The sequence below is a fragment of the Stigmatopora nigra genome, unplaced genomic scaffold (genome assembly GCF_051989575.1).
Source record: "Stigmatopora nigra isolate UIUO_SnigA unplaced genomic scaffold, RoL_Snig_1.1 HiC_scaffold_26, whole genome shotgun sequence".
Taxonomy (NCBI): domain Eukaryota; kingdom Metazoa; phylum Chordata; class Actinopteri; order Syngnathiformes; family Syngnathidae; genus Stigmatopora; species Stigmatopora nigra.
In genome coordinates this window covers 487,845-504,288 of record NW_027551605.1, presented here as the reverse complement: position 1 = coordinate 504,288, position 16,444 = coordinate 487,845, and the positions used below count along the sequence as shown (strand labels likewise).

The 16,444-nt window shown below is 40.0% G+C and overlaps 1 protein-coding gene across 3 annotated transcripts in view; it reads left to right on the top strand.

Moving 5' to 3' along the window:
* eva1aa (eva-1 homolog A, regulator of programmed cell death a) overlaps nucleotides 1–16,303 on the top strand; it is an 82,441-nt gene extending 66,138 nt beyond the window's left edge. For 2 of the 3 annotated variants that reach the window (XM_077711567.1, XM_077711569.1), the window contains exons 14-16: nucleotides 13,313–13,447; nucleotides 14,479–14,643; nucleotides 14,845–16,303. In XM_077711567.1, the coding sequence (XP_077567693.1) occupies nucleotides 13,313–13,447; nucleotides 14,479–14,643; nucleotides 14,845–15,233 (689 nt within the window). In that variant the 3' untranslated portion in view covers nucleotides 15,234–16,303. Of the gene's footprint in view, nucleotides 1–2,734; nucleotides 3,229–13,312; nucleotides 13,448–14,478; nucleotides 14,644–14,844 lie in introns of those variants that run through there. The other variant, XM_077711570.1, reaches the window with a different exon arrangement.
* Nucleotides 16,304–16,444: the final 141 nt, after the last annotated feature.

Below are 16,444 nucleotides of genomic sequence, written 5' to 3'. Positions count from 1 at the left end.
TTGGGATAATGATAGTGTCTTTTTGGTTGAGTTGGTTTTACACTGATTTATATTCAGGGTAGCCTCGGTCTAGGGATTCAGTTATTCAGGTTTAGAACTGTTATAGACTGGTGATCTGTTTTTCAGGTAGGTTCAAATCCCTCATGGGTTTAAAGAGGATGGAGATGATGGATTAAGTGTCTTAGTTTAACTGAAAGTCAGTAACTGTTAACACGTTTATGTCAAAGCTCTCAAGCAGAAGGTGAGGTAGATTTTAAAGGCTGACAAGGACTGACTTGGTCCTCTTTTGACACATATGGGTTACGTGTTTTAACGAGAGGGGAAAAAAGCTGACACACAAGGTACTCATTCAATGCTGCAAATTGCACCCCCCTTCCTCGTAGCCACACAATTTCGGGAGAAGAACCCAGGGGTGTTTATGCTGGCGTGCTTGTGTGGACGTGTGCTTACTTTTTTGCTGCTGTGTAGCCCCCCAACAACAGTCTCCCGTTAAGTTGGCGGACCCTCAGAAACATATGTATACATTCATTGCATAGTAATGTGAATAAACATGGTTTTCAATATATGACATCATGCCACACATGTAGACTTTTACACACAGATCTAGTTTCCAAGATTAAATCCCTGTTAGGTCACACACTTTAAATCCAGCAGTTTTGGCTAATGGCATGTTTCAAACCTCAAAATGTTGGCTTTTAAAATCTTGCCAATTGGCCTACATGATTTGTTTTGACTGACTTCAAACTTGGTTTGGATTTGCTTGTTCATAGTGATGAAAGAGCAAATTAATCATAATACATCCTGTATAAGGCATTCAGTTCTAAATGTATTAAAATAATAAAACTACTATTCCAATGTGACTATTTGAAATTACACCCCCTCCCCATCATTTTGTATTCTTTAACTGGTGCGACTTAGAATCAGGTGCCACTTATAGTCCCAAAAATATGGTAATTTATCATGGCATGTTTGACTTTTAGCACTTTAGAACTAGCCCCTCCCTCCAAATGCTCCCATGCCTCATATAACACACAAAATAACCACAGCTGGCAATCTCAGGAACACCGCTGCGAGAAAACACACAACATGTGACCTCATCTGACCCATGTCTGTGTATGTGTGTGTTTTTGTGTGTTGCATTAATAGTGACTGTTGTGTTGCCTGCCAATACCCATACAAGGAATTCTGTGTGACTTGCTATTGTGCCAAAAAAAAAAAGCTTAAGTCGTCTTGGCAAAAGTTAAAAATGAAGTGTCTGTAAAGTTGCTGCGCGTGTGGTCTTCTCAGCAAAGTGCCAAAGGGGTTGCCATGGTGATCTGCTGATGCCAGGGGCTTGCTTGGATTGTGCTTTGCCAGCAGCTTAGGTCAACCGTAAAACGTCACGTGGAAGGACTCGGGTCATCTGGGCACTGGATAAATATGCACAAAAGCTGGCAAATTCTAGATAGATAGATGATCATGAGCCTTTAGGGAACACTTTCAAGTGGAATTAGATTGAAATGAATTGGAAGAAAAGTGGATTTGGCAAAAGTACAAGGTGTTAAATTCCATCCTGTTTTTGCAACCCCTCTGTTTCTCATCTTCCTTTTTTTGCCTTCTGTTCTTCCTTTAAGCTTTCATCTAACAACACTTTTCTGTTTATGTAATCACCACAGCTTTTTTTTTGCTCACCGCATGTTTTCTGAAAATCGCTTGCCCAATCGACCATCCAGGGAAGCAACACGAGAAATGGGAATTATTGTTATGCATTAATATATTTGAAGGAAGGAAAATTCGGGACTTGGTGTCACTCAGTGTGTGATTGTTCCTTCCTTGTTCTTGTTTTATGTCATGCTTGTTCAATTGGGAAAGGGTAGTAGCATGTAGGGATGGCTTGAATTTGGAAGGGGCAGCCTATGGTAATTCTTTTCAGCTTGTGGCTGGTTTCATTTTTCTTCCCCAATGGATGAAAACGTGGGAGAGAAGTAAGGGAAAAATAAGCAGGATGAATTAGTATGTTAAGAAGTAATAGGGAGTACTTTGTCTACACTTCAAATTTATGTTCAATTTTACTAAGAAGTTCCACTCCACCGCAAATGTCTAACATGTTTTCATTTTATAGCACATAGATTTACGGTGGATTTAAATGTTTATGTCCAATCTTATCTTTCATCTTATTACAGTTGGAGCTTGATTTTTTTTTGGCATTTGAATGGCAGGTATTGTATTTTCTGCACTATAAGTGCAACTAATATGCCATATTTTTATAGTGTGCCTGATATATGGATCAGTATTGGTTAATCATTGTATGAAATTCTCCTAAGCACATCTCCATCTAGTGGAAGTATAACACAATCCCCTACTACTACTACTGCATCATATAGTCTGATGTGCCATTTATATGAAACACTTTTCAAAAGGCCATTCATTGAAGGTGCGTCTTATAATCCAGTGTCTTTTAGAATGGAAAATATGGCACAGACTTACTTTTCTTTCCTTATGAAACAACTCTAGTCATGGTCAAAGCAAAGTGTAACAAACATGTCACACCAAAATCTGACATCACATAGCCTTTTAGCCAAAATGTCCATGTCAACTAGCTGAGCTTATTGCACATCGGTTTCCCAATTTCATCTGAATGAAATCCCTAGGTCATTTCCTGTAGCTGCACACTACCGCTTCCCTCTCTCACTTCAACCAAGCGGCACACGGACACAGAGCACCCCCCTTGCAAACCCTCCCTTTCCACCATCCCTCTGACTGCTAACACAGTAGTATGCTGTGGAGGTGAACACTACTACATGTCCACCTAATGTCTGCTGCCTCCCACTCTCTTGCACTCTCTCTCTTTCCCTCTCACAAAGACACACTCCCTCCCGCACTCTCTCGCTGTCACATTCCTGTTGTCTAAAGCCGGCTTTAACTCGAAACCAGGACAGGATCGGTTAAAAAAAAAAAAAATGAAGACGGCTTCTTACTCCTCCACATTGGATGAGAAACAAACTTATAAGAACTGGCCATAAAGGAGCACACCTTCTTAAAGGGGGGTTATTCATTTGTTCCCACTCTGGCTTGCTGGCTCACTACATTTTCCTTTTTTGGGCTCTTTTCTTCATTCTACTTGGCTTGGACCCACAGTGGACTACTCACGTGAGAGCTTGTTTTCAGCCAGTAGGCATTGACAAGAAAGTCTTGTCAAGGAAGTTTGCGGCTGGACATTTGGAGGTGTTTTTGTTCCATGATGCATTTGTAAGTGTCACCTTGATTTCTGTCCTAACATGCTCGGATTACAATGTTATGCTCGTCTGGGATGGAGTGGCTTTGCATTTTAAGTGTCTTGTCTCGCATCGCCTGGGGGGATGTGTACACACTTGCTTTTTAGGGATGTGAGTACAAGTTAATTGGGGTGTGTGCACTAATTGTGTGTGTTGGAGGATTCCTGTGAGACATGAGGTGACATGAGAAGAGAGGGGGGTTGCCAGGTTTGACTCACTGATTTAGGTTCATGATGGGGAAGTGTAGTTTTCACTTGCGGAAAGAGGAGATCAATGAGAGTGTGAGAGATCACTGCAAATTCAACACAGTTATTCATGCAATACCTGAAATAAGCACTGTGGTGCAAAAGTGGGTATGATTTATTAAGATTATGGTGATTTTCATGAAGTTTGACAGATGGGTTAATAATGAGAGGATTTTTTTTGCAGGTAATTTTAGAGTATACTTCATTTAAGTAATACTTCATTTGGAGACAGTCGTGTCACAGTTGTGGTCTGTTAGTGTGTGGGATGTAATGCCATTCAATTCATAGAATCTGGACCATGACATTAACCTGTTCATGTTGTCAAACAGATTCATCACTCATGTATCATTGCAACCTTTTTGCTGTCATTTTTAAGAAGTGGTTCCAACACCTTGAAACCTTTAACTGGCATGCATACCCGGCAGATGCTTCAGTGATATTCTTTGTGGTCAGTTTTGCAGTTTGGCTTTAAAACAGAAGCCCCACATTTTCCTCCTTTTTGATTGTTTATTTGGATTTGAAGTGTTCTGCAACAGTGTTTTGGCCTCACAACAGTGAAACCATTTTATTCATCCATTTAGTTGCATCTTTGCAACTTGCATGTGTTTTTCCAGAAAAACCTCACTGAAAAACACGTCACCCCTCATAAAGAGCATTCATCCAAACCAAAAAGGAGTAACTGAAATAGCCTGATTGGCTAAGAAAAGTGTTGTCATCACATGACTCTTATTTGCTCTTATTACCCATGAGCCTGATTTTACTCCATTGGTCCCTCTTGAAGTTTTCAGCACAAAGTGTAGCAAGCCCAGGTTCCTCCCTCACCACAAGGGAACCTTTGTTGCTCAATTATGAATTAGTGTGTGGTTGAAGTTATGAAAAGAGAAGGAAGGACAGAGGGTGGTGGCACGTGAGCAAGCGTGGGAATAGAGAAAGTCATATTGATGGTGTTATGAGTTAAATGGTGCATTTTTTGGAACCTTTGTGCTCTTTGCACTTATGTAGAAACATTGATGTGACAATGGCATGTAAATGTGCAAAGCTTCAGTTTTAAAAACCCAACTGAAGACAGTCCATTATTGTCATCACACAATATATTGTCACACACCGTTAACCACAATGTAGAGTGAATATGCATTTCCACAGAAGTATATTCATGTGTACTTTTGTTTCTATTAAGCAAACTGTATTTCCCCACAGTTTGCTTTTATGTAAAGTCCAAGGCCACAACTTTCCAAACTCCCAGTGCAGCATTTGAGTGTTTTCCCAGTCATTTTTCCCCTTTTCATGATATTAGTTATAAATATCATCATTTTTGCACAGTGTTATGTTTACACATAACTTCAGAATCCATCCAACCCCATTTGTGGTTGCTTTGGCATGTACTTGACAGTTGACAAGATGACTTTTTCACCCCAGAGTGCTGGGAAAAATAGTATCGACTGTATGTAATTGTTGAATACCCGAATACTTCGAAGTCACCACGCCTTGCTCACATAAGCTTCCCATTTTTATCACTCATTCCATCATCATTCAGTTGCAGGTTTTCATTCTTTGTCATCAAATAGCTTTATTTACTCTAGGAACTCTGAGTAAAAGCTGGCACCCGTCAAAGCATAACTTGCTTTTTTTCAAGTATTTATTGCATTTTGGGGAAAAAAATCCCTCAAAAAACGTTCATGTTTCCAGTTTTATGTGTTCTGAAACTCAGCGTGCATTCATAAAAGTCTTACTTTACTCTTTTAGACCACGTTTCTTTTCTCTAAAAATACTCCATCTTGAAGTTATTGGTTAGGCTTGAGTGGGGGTCGGGTGATGGCCAAAGCAGATGTACTTCAAATTCTCCCCAAAAAAACTTGCTGGGGGTGGAAAGTTTTTATCTCCCGCTACTTATTCCTTGTCATATGACATTTTATATATCTATTCTTCATCAAAGTCTAGACGTGGAAATAAACTACATGTATAAATGCGACAAACTATATGTATACCCCAGGCTGTCTAAACCTATCTCAAGTCCCCCTATGCAGCCCTAAAATAATTAACTTTACCAACATAAATACCCAATATAACAACGAATAGCATACTTACAATATCAGGTGAAGCTGAGGCAAACAAAACTTACTTAACTCTAGACAGTAAGTGCTGTCTAAAGAAAGTAAGGATTCTACTGCCTCAGCATCTGCAATCACATGCAGTCAATGGAGTCAAAGGGGGAACTGCAAAAATAAGAGGGTTTAAATAAGGACAGGAAGTGGATCATGATTGGAGGGGGGATGATTGGGAAGTATAGTCACAGGTGTGTTGGACTGGGCGGGGCTTTGTCATAGGGGTGGAGCCACAGCTCCATTTATCTGCAGATGAAATTAATAGCTACAATTTAAAATAAATGTTGCATTTTTAAGTTGATTTATGTGGGTTTAATCTTTTTTTGTTGTTTTTTGCATCTTTTATCTGAGCCTTAAGATGTCTCTATAATATTTTGCAGTGTAATGAGTATGAAAATATGCACATGGATTTCTGCTTTCGTGGGACTAGACTTTTTTTTTACTGTATATGGAAATGTAAACCATAAACCATAAATCAATTTGAGGTTGTTCACATAACTTTTTTAAAACATACAATTCAACTAGTCTGTTTGGCTCCATGCAGCTTCATCATAAAAATTGTGGTCTTGAGCAAATAAATGTCCACTCATAACATTTTGGAATCTTCTTGAGTATATCAAGATTTACTTCCAATATTATCTTTTCCCTGAAGTTTTTAAAAGACCAGAACAATAAATGAAGTTAAAGTTGTTAATTTACAAAACCAACCCTATTCAAAATGGCAAAAAAAATCCCTCAACCAAACAGAAAACGTCTGTATCTTTTGATAGACGACTGACGTCATTTCTCCAAATGTGCCCCATTTAAACTCTCCCACAGAACTCCATCATTGTGATCTTTGGCTAGCAGCCTCTGATCTGGTCCCCAAACACGATGGTGGCCTCAGTCTTCCTTTTCCTCCCATCTGAGGATGAAAAGGATGAAGGATAGAGTCAAAAAAATACAGAAACAGAGTCAATCCCACTTGCCTTCTATGGCATTTGGATTTTTTTCCTTGGTTTTTCCCCCCCTAGCCCCAGCAGGCCATCTGTTTCCTGCCTGCAACCTGATACCCAAGGGGTTTCTATACTACTCATGAGGTGTGCTTTGAGTGTTGCCGCTACTCTAGGCTGGTCATCTAAGTTGCTAGGTTTTCTATGTGGTGTTAACATGGTGGTGTAAACAAGTAGACCTTTGATATAGGTCTTGAGGAGCTTCATATTTTGAGCTAGTCTATGACAAAAGCTTCATTTTTATCAGTTTGGTTTGGAATCATTTTCACTCTAGTCAAAGTCTCAACTACTTTTCTTGTTGTTGAAGATGTGATTGCATCGTAGTAGGCATCCCAAAGAAGTTGTTGTTTATTTGCAGCATAAGATCCGAGTTTGTCGGTAATTACACTCGGGGTGGTTTGGATTTGAGCCGCAATTATTGGCTTCTTGATCCAAAAAATAAAAAGCAGCCACAAGGACTTCAAGTTTTGCTGTGATTTTGCTTGAATTTAGCCTTGTAATAATGAGAATTTTCCATCCTCAGAGACTTCTTGTTTTGAATCCGATTCTGTTATAACATGCAAAAAATGAAAGCAGAGACAGACTGCCAATTTGTTGTAGGGGCCTCTGGGCACCCCCGGAGACACGCTCACAGCCCGAGCCAAAGTTTCAAGATACCAGCTCTCATTATTCGTACCATGCACATTTGTCAAAGCCTGAAACTTCATGCTGTTGCTTTTGCTCCTTATTCATCAATGGGTGGTCCTTTCTTGCATTTATTTGAAACTCTTTTGTTCTTGGAATGTCCTTGACTCTGCATATAATTAATCCTGAATAGAGTTGGCCTGTTTTTTTTTTTTTTTTCCATGAACAAGCTTTACCAAAACACTGATTTTGTACGAGTATATGATGTGCTGAATAGGCTGTATTTTGTTAAGTCTGCTTCCACTTTCATGGTATCTTTTGACCCGCCCCACCGTGCGTTTGCTGTCTCTGGCCTCAATCTACATGCCGGCAAGGTGTTTAATGTAGGATGTTTGAGTTCAAGTGTCAAATGTCAGCCTGTACGCCAATATATACGCTGGCCAGAGTCTGTTTTGTGTCAGATATGGGATGTGCTTCCCTCAAGCCATGCTTGCGGATCAAATTGCATTAGTGACTGTAGTACACTAGAGATTTAGCAGTTGTTTCTTAAGGGAATAGAGACAAAGGAATAAAAATAGCCGAGTTAAATGAAGTCTGACAGTTCATTTCGCAAGTAAAACTATGATTTGTGAATATACCCCTAAAGATGCTCCAAATCATGTGCAGGTATCAAAGGAATTTTGTTTTATTTTTTTCTTCTGATGTCCATTTTACTAGCCCCTAACACCCCCATTTCCATCGTTATAAAATTTGAGACGGACAGTATTTTATTATTTTACATACACATGTAGCGGACATGCCATATCACTCAGATTTATATTCCCATAGGTTAGGTAAATGTACATTATACTTTATGCATTTTCCACTTGTGTGATGCTTGCAAATGGCCAATGTTACTTTGAAAGACTTTTATGTGATAAGTACATTAGGTCTTTTTTAAAGAGTGTGTTTTTTTCGTATTAGCTTCATCTCAAAGACTTTTTACAGCAATGTCTGCAGCCTTTTTCCTCGCGTCCGTCTCCCTTGCGCCTCCTCGCTCCACTCTTGACCCCTCAGGGCACCAATCAGCATCTGTTGGATCTCAAGCTGTTTTAAGACCGTGGCTAAGTGGACAGGGTCAGAAGAAGATGGAGGAGGAGGCCCGAGACGGCGCATAAAATGGACTGACTGATAATGGCAAAGCGTGGCTCCTAAAGCAAGCACTTCTAGAATAGAAACGTGCTGCTATTTACAGTATATTTTCCATTTATACACAATAGCAGCATTTGTTGGCCTCTCATCTGTCCTCTCTTCTCTTTCTACTAACAGCTGTACTTTGGAATGACCCATAAATAGCTATTTCTACAGCATGTGGTCATCGTGGAAATCAAATTGTTCACATTCATACTTTAATATGTGCAATTAAGAAAGTGTTAGTGAGCCTTCACCAGTTTAGTTACATTTTAACTATATCCCTGGAATGTTGGGGGAAGTTATTTATAAATGTTACACTTAACTACAGGAGTAGAGTACAAATAAGTGTTGTATTTTTAAGCTCAATAGAAGAGGGAGCGTATTTTGTAAGTATGTGTATAAGTGGCATGTATGAGCGTGATGATAAGGGTAATGACAGCCTAAGCCAGACCTCCCAATCTTTACCTACCACACTCCCCCCTGTACTGTCAACATCTCGTGAGAAGCAAAGCATGCCTCCCTACTCAAAAACTGTAATATTTCATAGATGATATTTAACCTATACGTGAGCATCTTCAGTCTAAACATGACTCTGACTTAAAAAAAGTCATCTAATTACCCAACAATGACAGGGTGGAGACAAGATTTAGGCTTTCACCAAAATGATAACGAAGACCAAAGTCAAATCATAGGGTGAAAATATGATACAGATGCAAAGACGCAGTGTTTTGCTTTATTTAGTAACAATGGTTAATCTATTCCCGGCATCTGCAGTTTTTATGACGAGAGCGATTTGAAATGGTGGGAGGCTTTAACACAGCATGTGATTGACTAACCAGAGTTGTGGTGGTCCTAAATTAGCTTTAAAATTGGGTGGTGATCCACAAGGTTCAGTTCTAGATTTTACACTTTTTGAAAAAAATCTCAATTATATTTTACAGTTGTTTTAATAATATAATGGAGTCTTCTGTGGTTATGCATTTTTCCCATTTGGAGGTCAGTGAGTGGAACAATTATTGGAGGGTCGTTTTCTTGAAACTGTGTGCTAGTTGTACAAATCTTTCATGCTGAAGCCAGAAAAAAAATCTGACCAATCCCTCTATTCTTGGCAGAGAAAATAACTGTTTTCACAAGGTACTGTTATTTGATGGTCTCAGCAGTGGCTAATGCATTACCTCATGAGTCTGATATGGAGGAGTTAGTTTAGACGGTTTGATGAGTCGGCATTGGTCGTTTCCGTGTTGACCTTTTGGAAACGTTAGATAGTGAGTGACCAGGCTTTGCTGACTTGGACAGTTGGACAGATTCAATAAGAAGTGGAAATATAAACATTCCCAAACTTAACCAATGTAGTGTGAAAGAAAGAGTCGTGTCATTGTGGCCTGAATGTTTTTGTGAGATTCCTTCACAGCTGAGTGGTTTTGTCATTCATTCTTATGAGCACACAAGGCCAGAAGTGCAACTATTTATGTCTGCATCCAATTAATGAAGACAACTGTTTGTGTCGATTAGGGAGTGTTTTAAAAATAGCTGAGGGTTTTTTTTGGAAGGTGGTCTAATGGCCATTGTTAAGCGAGGGATATTAAATGTTGAGTGCGTGTTGTCTGTGTTTTTGTTTGTCTGTCAACATTAGGAGGTGGATGTAATGTATAGATAAGTGAATGGGGCTTGTTTTAAATAGAAGTTTGACTGACCTGCCCTTTTAAGAAACAAAATGGGAATACCTTATTCTCAAATCAAAACAGACATTGGAAATGTATTAAAACATACTTTGGCAGAAGAATAACTGTAAAAAATTGAGAAAATGTAACATTACACTGTCTGGATTATCCATGTTACTTGGCTGGCTAATAATTCAAAACCCGTGGCTAAGGGGTTAAAAAAAATAGCCAAACACTAAAACTGTAATTGGCCCCAAATGTACAATTTTAAAAAAGTATATAACACAACTTGTTCTCAAGCTCTTTTTAGTTGAGGTTGTATTTGGTTGTTATTAATGCATTAACAAATAATCACTGTCAATAACCTCCTAGTACAGCCAGAGCTCTTGCCAACAGATTCAGATCATTTCCTGCTAAGTCCTCTTCTGGGTGAATTAGGGGCTCTGCCGATGGCAGCTGTCCAGCATGGAACATTGTAATTGTGGCTTTTTCCAATATTGAATTTCCTCTAACTGTACGTTAACATTCAGTGTCTGTGGATGTTTTTATAACCATGTTATGAGATGCTCTGTATCTGTTCCTTCCAACTTTGCAAGCATGCATTATGCCATTTCTGTGGCCCCCGAGTAGACAAAGTAAGGTTTCCACGGCCTCCTAAAAAATGGAAATAGATTGCTTTTGACGTATGACTCTTGGTAGGAATGCAGAGAAATTAGAAACACTTAAGAGCACTTTATAAATGTAGTGAGTGGATTTGTATTCTTAAAAAAAGTGCACTCTTATGTTCTGGCTGGACGTTTGGTTTATTTTCCAGTGTGCTTGCTCATATGAATATTTAAGGGAAAAAAACAACAACAATATAGTTGTTTGTTCTCTCAAGCCTGAATGGAAACGACAGTGTTTTCTCTGTGGAAAGACAAGAATGAAATGTGTGTTAATCATGCCCCCAGACAGGCATACTTTCAGTCTATTTGGTTTAGTGATGTCAAAAGTCATACTTCCACAATGCCTTATTATGCCTTTGTTTGGATGAGGTCATTTTGTGATGCCATCTTCCACGAAACAATACCCCGTCTTGTTTATGTTATCAAATTCATGCCATCTTGCGCTCGCGGCGTTGTCAGCTGGTTATTGTTAGGAGGGTTCCAAATGGGGGGTTTTGAAGTTAAAGGATTTAAAGAGACACCTTTTTCCTGCTCATTTCAAACAGCATAAAATGCCATTGGCTGTTTAAAAAAAAATATCATCCATAAAGCAGTACTTCTTTCTCAATTATAGCTTAGATAGGCACTAATATTAATTTACAACATAGGCAGAATGTACTTTTTAAATAAAATAATAAAAAAAGATTAAATTCAAGTAAACTGCATGCACTACATGGAAAAAAACCCTGTTTGCAGCAATAAAACACCAAATATTCCTTCCCGCTTAGTGTATTCATCCGGACTGAATTGTATTTAATTTGCTGGCCCTGTTCTGATTTCATTTCAGATTTAGCCAGGTTTAATATTTCATCATATCCCCAGTGGCTTACAAGGGCTTTGTCCCAACTGCACTGGTCAGCACATGGGCCATATAGTACAACACACTTTGGCGCTGGGAGAGAGCCATAGAGAAAACAAAGCTTAGCCCAGCCAATGTAAACTCCAAGCTATTGTTATGAATACTCTTTTCCCGCCTAGTATCTTCGCGCCCAGGGGCCGCTTAAAGCTCACACCACCGAGTGGGGGGTGATTCTGTCACAGAGATCATCAGGTGTGTTATTTCCTGGAAAACAATGTACTATTTCTGTCCAAAAGGCAGCAAAACACCATGAGATTGTCATTATTTTAGTATTTATAGTGATTTTGTTGATGGAATATGGTTTTTTTTATGTGAAATTTTAGCCTTGGCTCACTATCGCTGAGGAAGTAGTAGTACATGTTTTGATAACCGTTAGGTTTGATCTCGTTTTGCCAACACAGTATCTGCGTCAGGAACATAAATAATGTGACATAACAACTTGATATAGTTGAACACGCCTGTGATTCTTCAAAAGACAATATTGGATAAGACCTTTGTTTTCAGTTTTTTTTTTTCCCACTTGAAAACAAGGCCATAAGTTTTAAGGCCATTTTACACCAAGTCATATTATGTTAACATACAGTACAAACGAGAGAGGGAAAAAAATGGAGCGGTTGTGATGAATGGAAGTGACGACTGTGAAAAATTGACTTGCACTCGTTGCAGTTGTGTACATTTTTTGGGGGCAAAGGGGATGCATGTGTGTGTCACGCACTATGGCATCTCATGGCTGTGACCCTGGGCCACATATGCACCAAATTAGAACTCATCAAAAAGCTGTAATCAAGGTGGAGAGTGGGACATGATTGAATGATGGTAGCAAAGAAATGGGGGTTGCCTTGGGAACGGTGATTAGCATGCCAGACTGATGAGGAATGCTGGAATTCTTACCTCCACTTATGGCGTGTTTGTTGATGTAGTTAGCACTGAGCTATTTGGAATATATTGGCGTATCAGAATTTTCAATTGAATCTATTCGAATGCAGAAATTAGTAATTGGTTCAATAGATCATTGCTATTTTTTATAGTTATGTTCCATGTAAACTTCTTAAATAGATTGAGTGTCACTGGCAAACTCTGTTGGGAATATTTTTTGGACATTCTCTCACATTGAGCGAAGTTTTTGACCATGACATACGTAATTCTATTTTGTTGTTATTGTTTTAATATTTCTAGTGCACACATTCTTGGCTATTATGGTAGGGTATGTCAGGAATCAGCTGATTTGTCTTCATTGACCATTTCTCCCAAGTGTGGGGGGTGCACAACGTAAAAACTGAGCTGTTTTGCAAGTGGGAGACACCCTGACTCACTTGCAGAAAACTGTGAGGTTTATGGGGGAGTATAGAAGGAGGGGCATAGATTTGGGGGAATAGTGCAAGGTCAAAGATGTTGTGTGAATCACAGCAGATTATTTAAATAGGACACTGTTTGTCACTGTTTTGGCTATCTACACAGATTAAAATCAACCCATTCAAGATCAGAGATTGTGATTCACCACGTTGGGATTTTTTTAAAAGTGAATCAGCAATCTCAAGAAGAATTAACAGACGTTACTTGCTATACCCTTTCAAGATAATTGCACTTTCTATCCTGTAGTTGCTATTACAAAGGCAATGAATGATGTACAGTTCTTCTAATTGTTCCCTTATGTCTTCTTCCTCATGTTTCTCTGCCTGGGCATCCATTTCCTTCCAGTCCCAAAGAAGTTACTCCAAGATCAAAGCTCCATACCACCAGCTTACTCCCCACCACCCAGCGTCCATGACCCCAACATAGTGGGAGACAGTCCTCCTGAGGGGACCTCACTCAAACGCCCCAACACTCTTTCAGGTGAGTAAAACTGCATACATGTCCCACCCACTGAGAAAGAGGTTAACACAAAACAGTTTTAGGGGGCCCCATCAGGCTTTCAGATGAATTATATTCAGGTCTCGAGTCCCCAAGGTGCAACTGTTTCCACATGTATTCTAGGACTAGCGGCTTTACAATCATCTAACTTACTTAATGGATTGATATATACCGAGAAAAGTGGAATCAAGAAAACAAAAGTACTGCTTATAAAGCACCCTGCATTTAAATTAGAAGACAAATGATGGGAATGACATTAGTGAGGAATGACAGCAACTTGTGCTTGGAAAAAAAGGCCTTGACCTGTGTGGAGGTTCCTTGCCACCTTCCAGATGATCTGGAAAAACGTGTTTTGGTGTTTGATAGAGTGATGCGGGATGAGTTTTGTAAAGCCTAGGGGTGGAATGTGACACATTGACATTAAGGTCTACATTCCTTTCGCCGTTGGAGGGCAACACCACCATCAAATAAGTGGGAAGTATTGAAGGGTCATTAATAAGATTCAACCATATCAAAAAGATACAGTTCTTGCTGTAGGACAAAATGTGATAATAATGATCCATCATGACTTATTCCACCTGTTAAGAGTGTTTGGCTTATTTTTCTGCCTGCCTTAATGTGTTTCACCGTGAATTCTTGGTCATGTTAGCGGGCATGTACGCCATAGGTCCAGGTGGAAACATTTATGTGTGCAAATGGCAATTTCAGTCCAAAGCAAATTCATCAGACCTGGCATAGTTGTGACATTTGACTAAATAATGCTTGACCACAACGAGTGTGTCAGCAATGTGGGCATACATTCCTGTATTTATTTATTTTATGGACAAGATAAAATTCTGTAATTTCCGCATCCACTATGTAAGGAGAAGACGAATACATGCTTCAAATCTTAACATATATTTAATGCGTCGTCTCAGAAGAAAATGAATAAAAAATCCACTTGAGTGACTCAACCACAATGACACATGAACCAATGGAGGGCTTATTCAGACTGTCTTTTCTTTCCAATCCAGATCGGAAGCGCATCAGAGAGACCAGCTCCGACCAGGAGAAGCATCCAGAGGTCGCGATAGGGGCTGGCGAGACTCTGAGCCCCCCAGAGATGAACCCCATCATCAACTCCACTGCCAGGATGACCCTCGTTAGCAACGCGCTGGCGGCGTATACATACGTCTCGAGTAGGGATGCTTTTCATCTCATTAGTAGTATAGTGACTAAAAATTCATCATTGAGGTTTGAGATTCCTTTTATGAAATAGTTCTTTGAATCCATCTTTAGCCTTGGAGACAAATAGTCAATATTTGAAATGAAACAAAAAGATTATGATGGTAGTTGTCATCATATATCACTCATTATCTTTCCGCTTTGCACCCCGCCAGACCACCCAGAGAGAGCGGCGCTCTTCTTTGTCTGCGGCGTCTGTCTGGGCCTCTTCCTCACCCTCTTCGCGCTGGTGGTCCAGATCTCCTGCCGCACCGACTGCCCGCCACGACGGCAGCAGCAGCAACCCGCCGCCAAGAAACGACCACGTCCCGCCGACTCGTCCTCGGACTCTAGCGACTCCGACTCGGATTGGGACGCCCGCTCGGACCTGTCGGCGCGACGCCACCGCCGCTTTGAGCGCACACTCAACATGAACGTGTTCACCTCGGCGGAGGAGTTGGAAAGGGCGCAAAGGCTGGAGGAACGAGAACGCATCATCCGGGAAATCTGGATGAACGGACAACCCGACGTCCCAGGGACTAGGAGTCTCAATCGGTATTATTGACCCCCGGTTTTGGAGGAAATGCTTACTTGAAAGCAGACTTGGGGTCAAAATCCCTCTGAGATCCGCCTTCTCCTTTGGGTATGATAAGTTTGACCCCATCTGTAGGAGTCCGCGCCCCCTTGTGACTGTCTGGTGGAAGTGAGGGGTGGGGTGGAAGGCTAAACTGCCTCATCTGTGACCTTAGATGGGGGTTTTTTCATGGTTTTTGTCTGCGTTGGACCCTGACAAGCCCACGGAGACATCACAGTGATTAAAGGAGCGAGGCCTCAGGCAGCTGCAGCAACACTTGGATCTTTTTCGCCAACGTTCAAGTCTGGGAAGTGTACAGAACAGACAATCTTGTTTTGTTTTAATTGTTTTTTCTTGTTTTTTTTTGTTTTGTTTTTGTTTTTACCCCCCACCGAGGAAGCTGTCTTTCATAAAACCAAAAAAGATTAACTCAGTCAAACCGCTTAGGAAAGCTATTTTATAATATTTAATAGTCTATGGATGTTTGTGTGTTTTTTTTTGTTCTCACGTATGATTTATTAGGAGATATTTTTATACTTGGCTAAAGTTATCCGGGCGCCTCAGGGATACAATCCTACAGTGTCTGTTTGGTTTTTGCCTTCTAAGAGGAGGGGGTGCAGCCGCCCTTTTGTTAATCATGTACAATGGCATTTAAAAAGAGAGATTTATTGGAGAGCCTCAAAGAGGTTTTAGCCTTATTTTTGATACGCTAAGTGGAACTCACAGTGCTGTGCCTTTTTCAAGCTAGAAATCGGAGCCCTAGAAATACCAAATATGTACTAAGTGAGTGGATTTTGCTCAAATGGACCACCTAGAAAAGCATCCATCGATGTGAGATGAAATTCAAATTGCATATTAAGCTATTTCAATCCAGTTTTGTTTGAGCTTATCTGGTTTCAACTATAGAAATGACCATATTTTTACTTATAAGGAGGGTCACCCACATTGGGACAGCCTGTCTATGCTGTAACGTTTTTAGAACATTTTGTGTTTTCATTTCAATATGAACACATGAGATCAAGTCATGATTCCTGTGTTTGGAATAAACGGTTTAAAATATTGCCCGGATTTATCTGACCCTGATAATCATTTTTTATGTTCCTCCAAATATAGAATGTCTTTAAAGTTTTTGCAGGTACTGTGAAGGACATTTAACAGGTAAGGAAGGACAGACTGCGGAAACATCACATTTGGACTTCAAG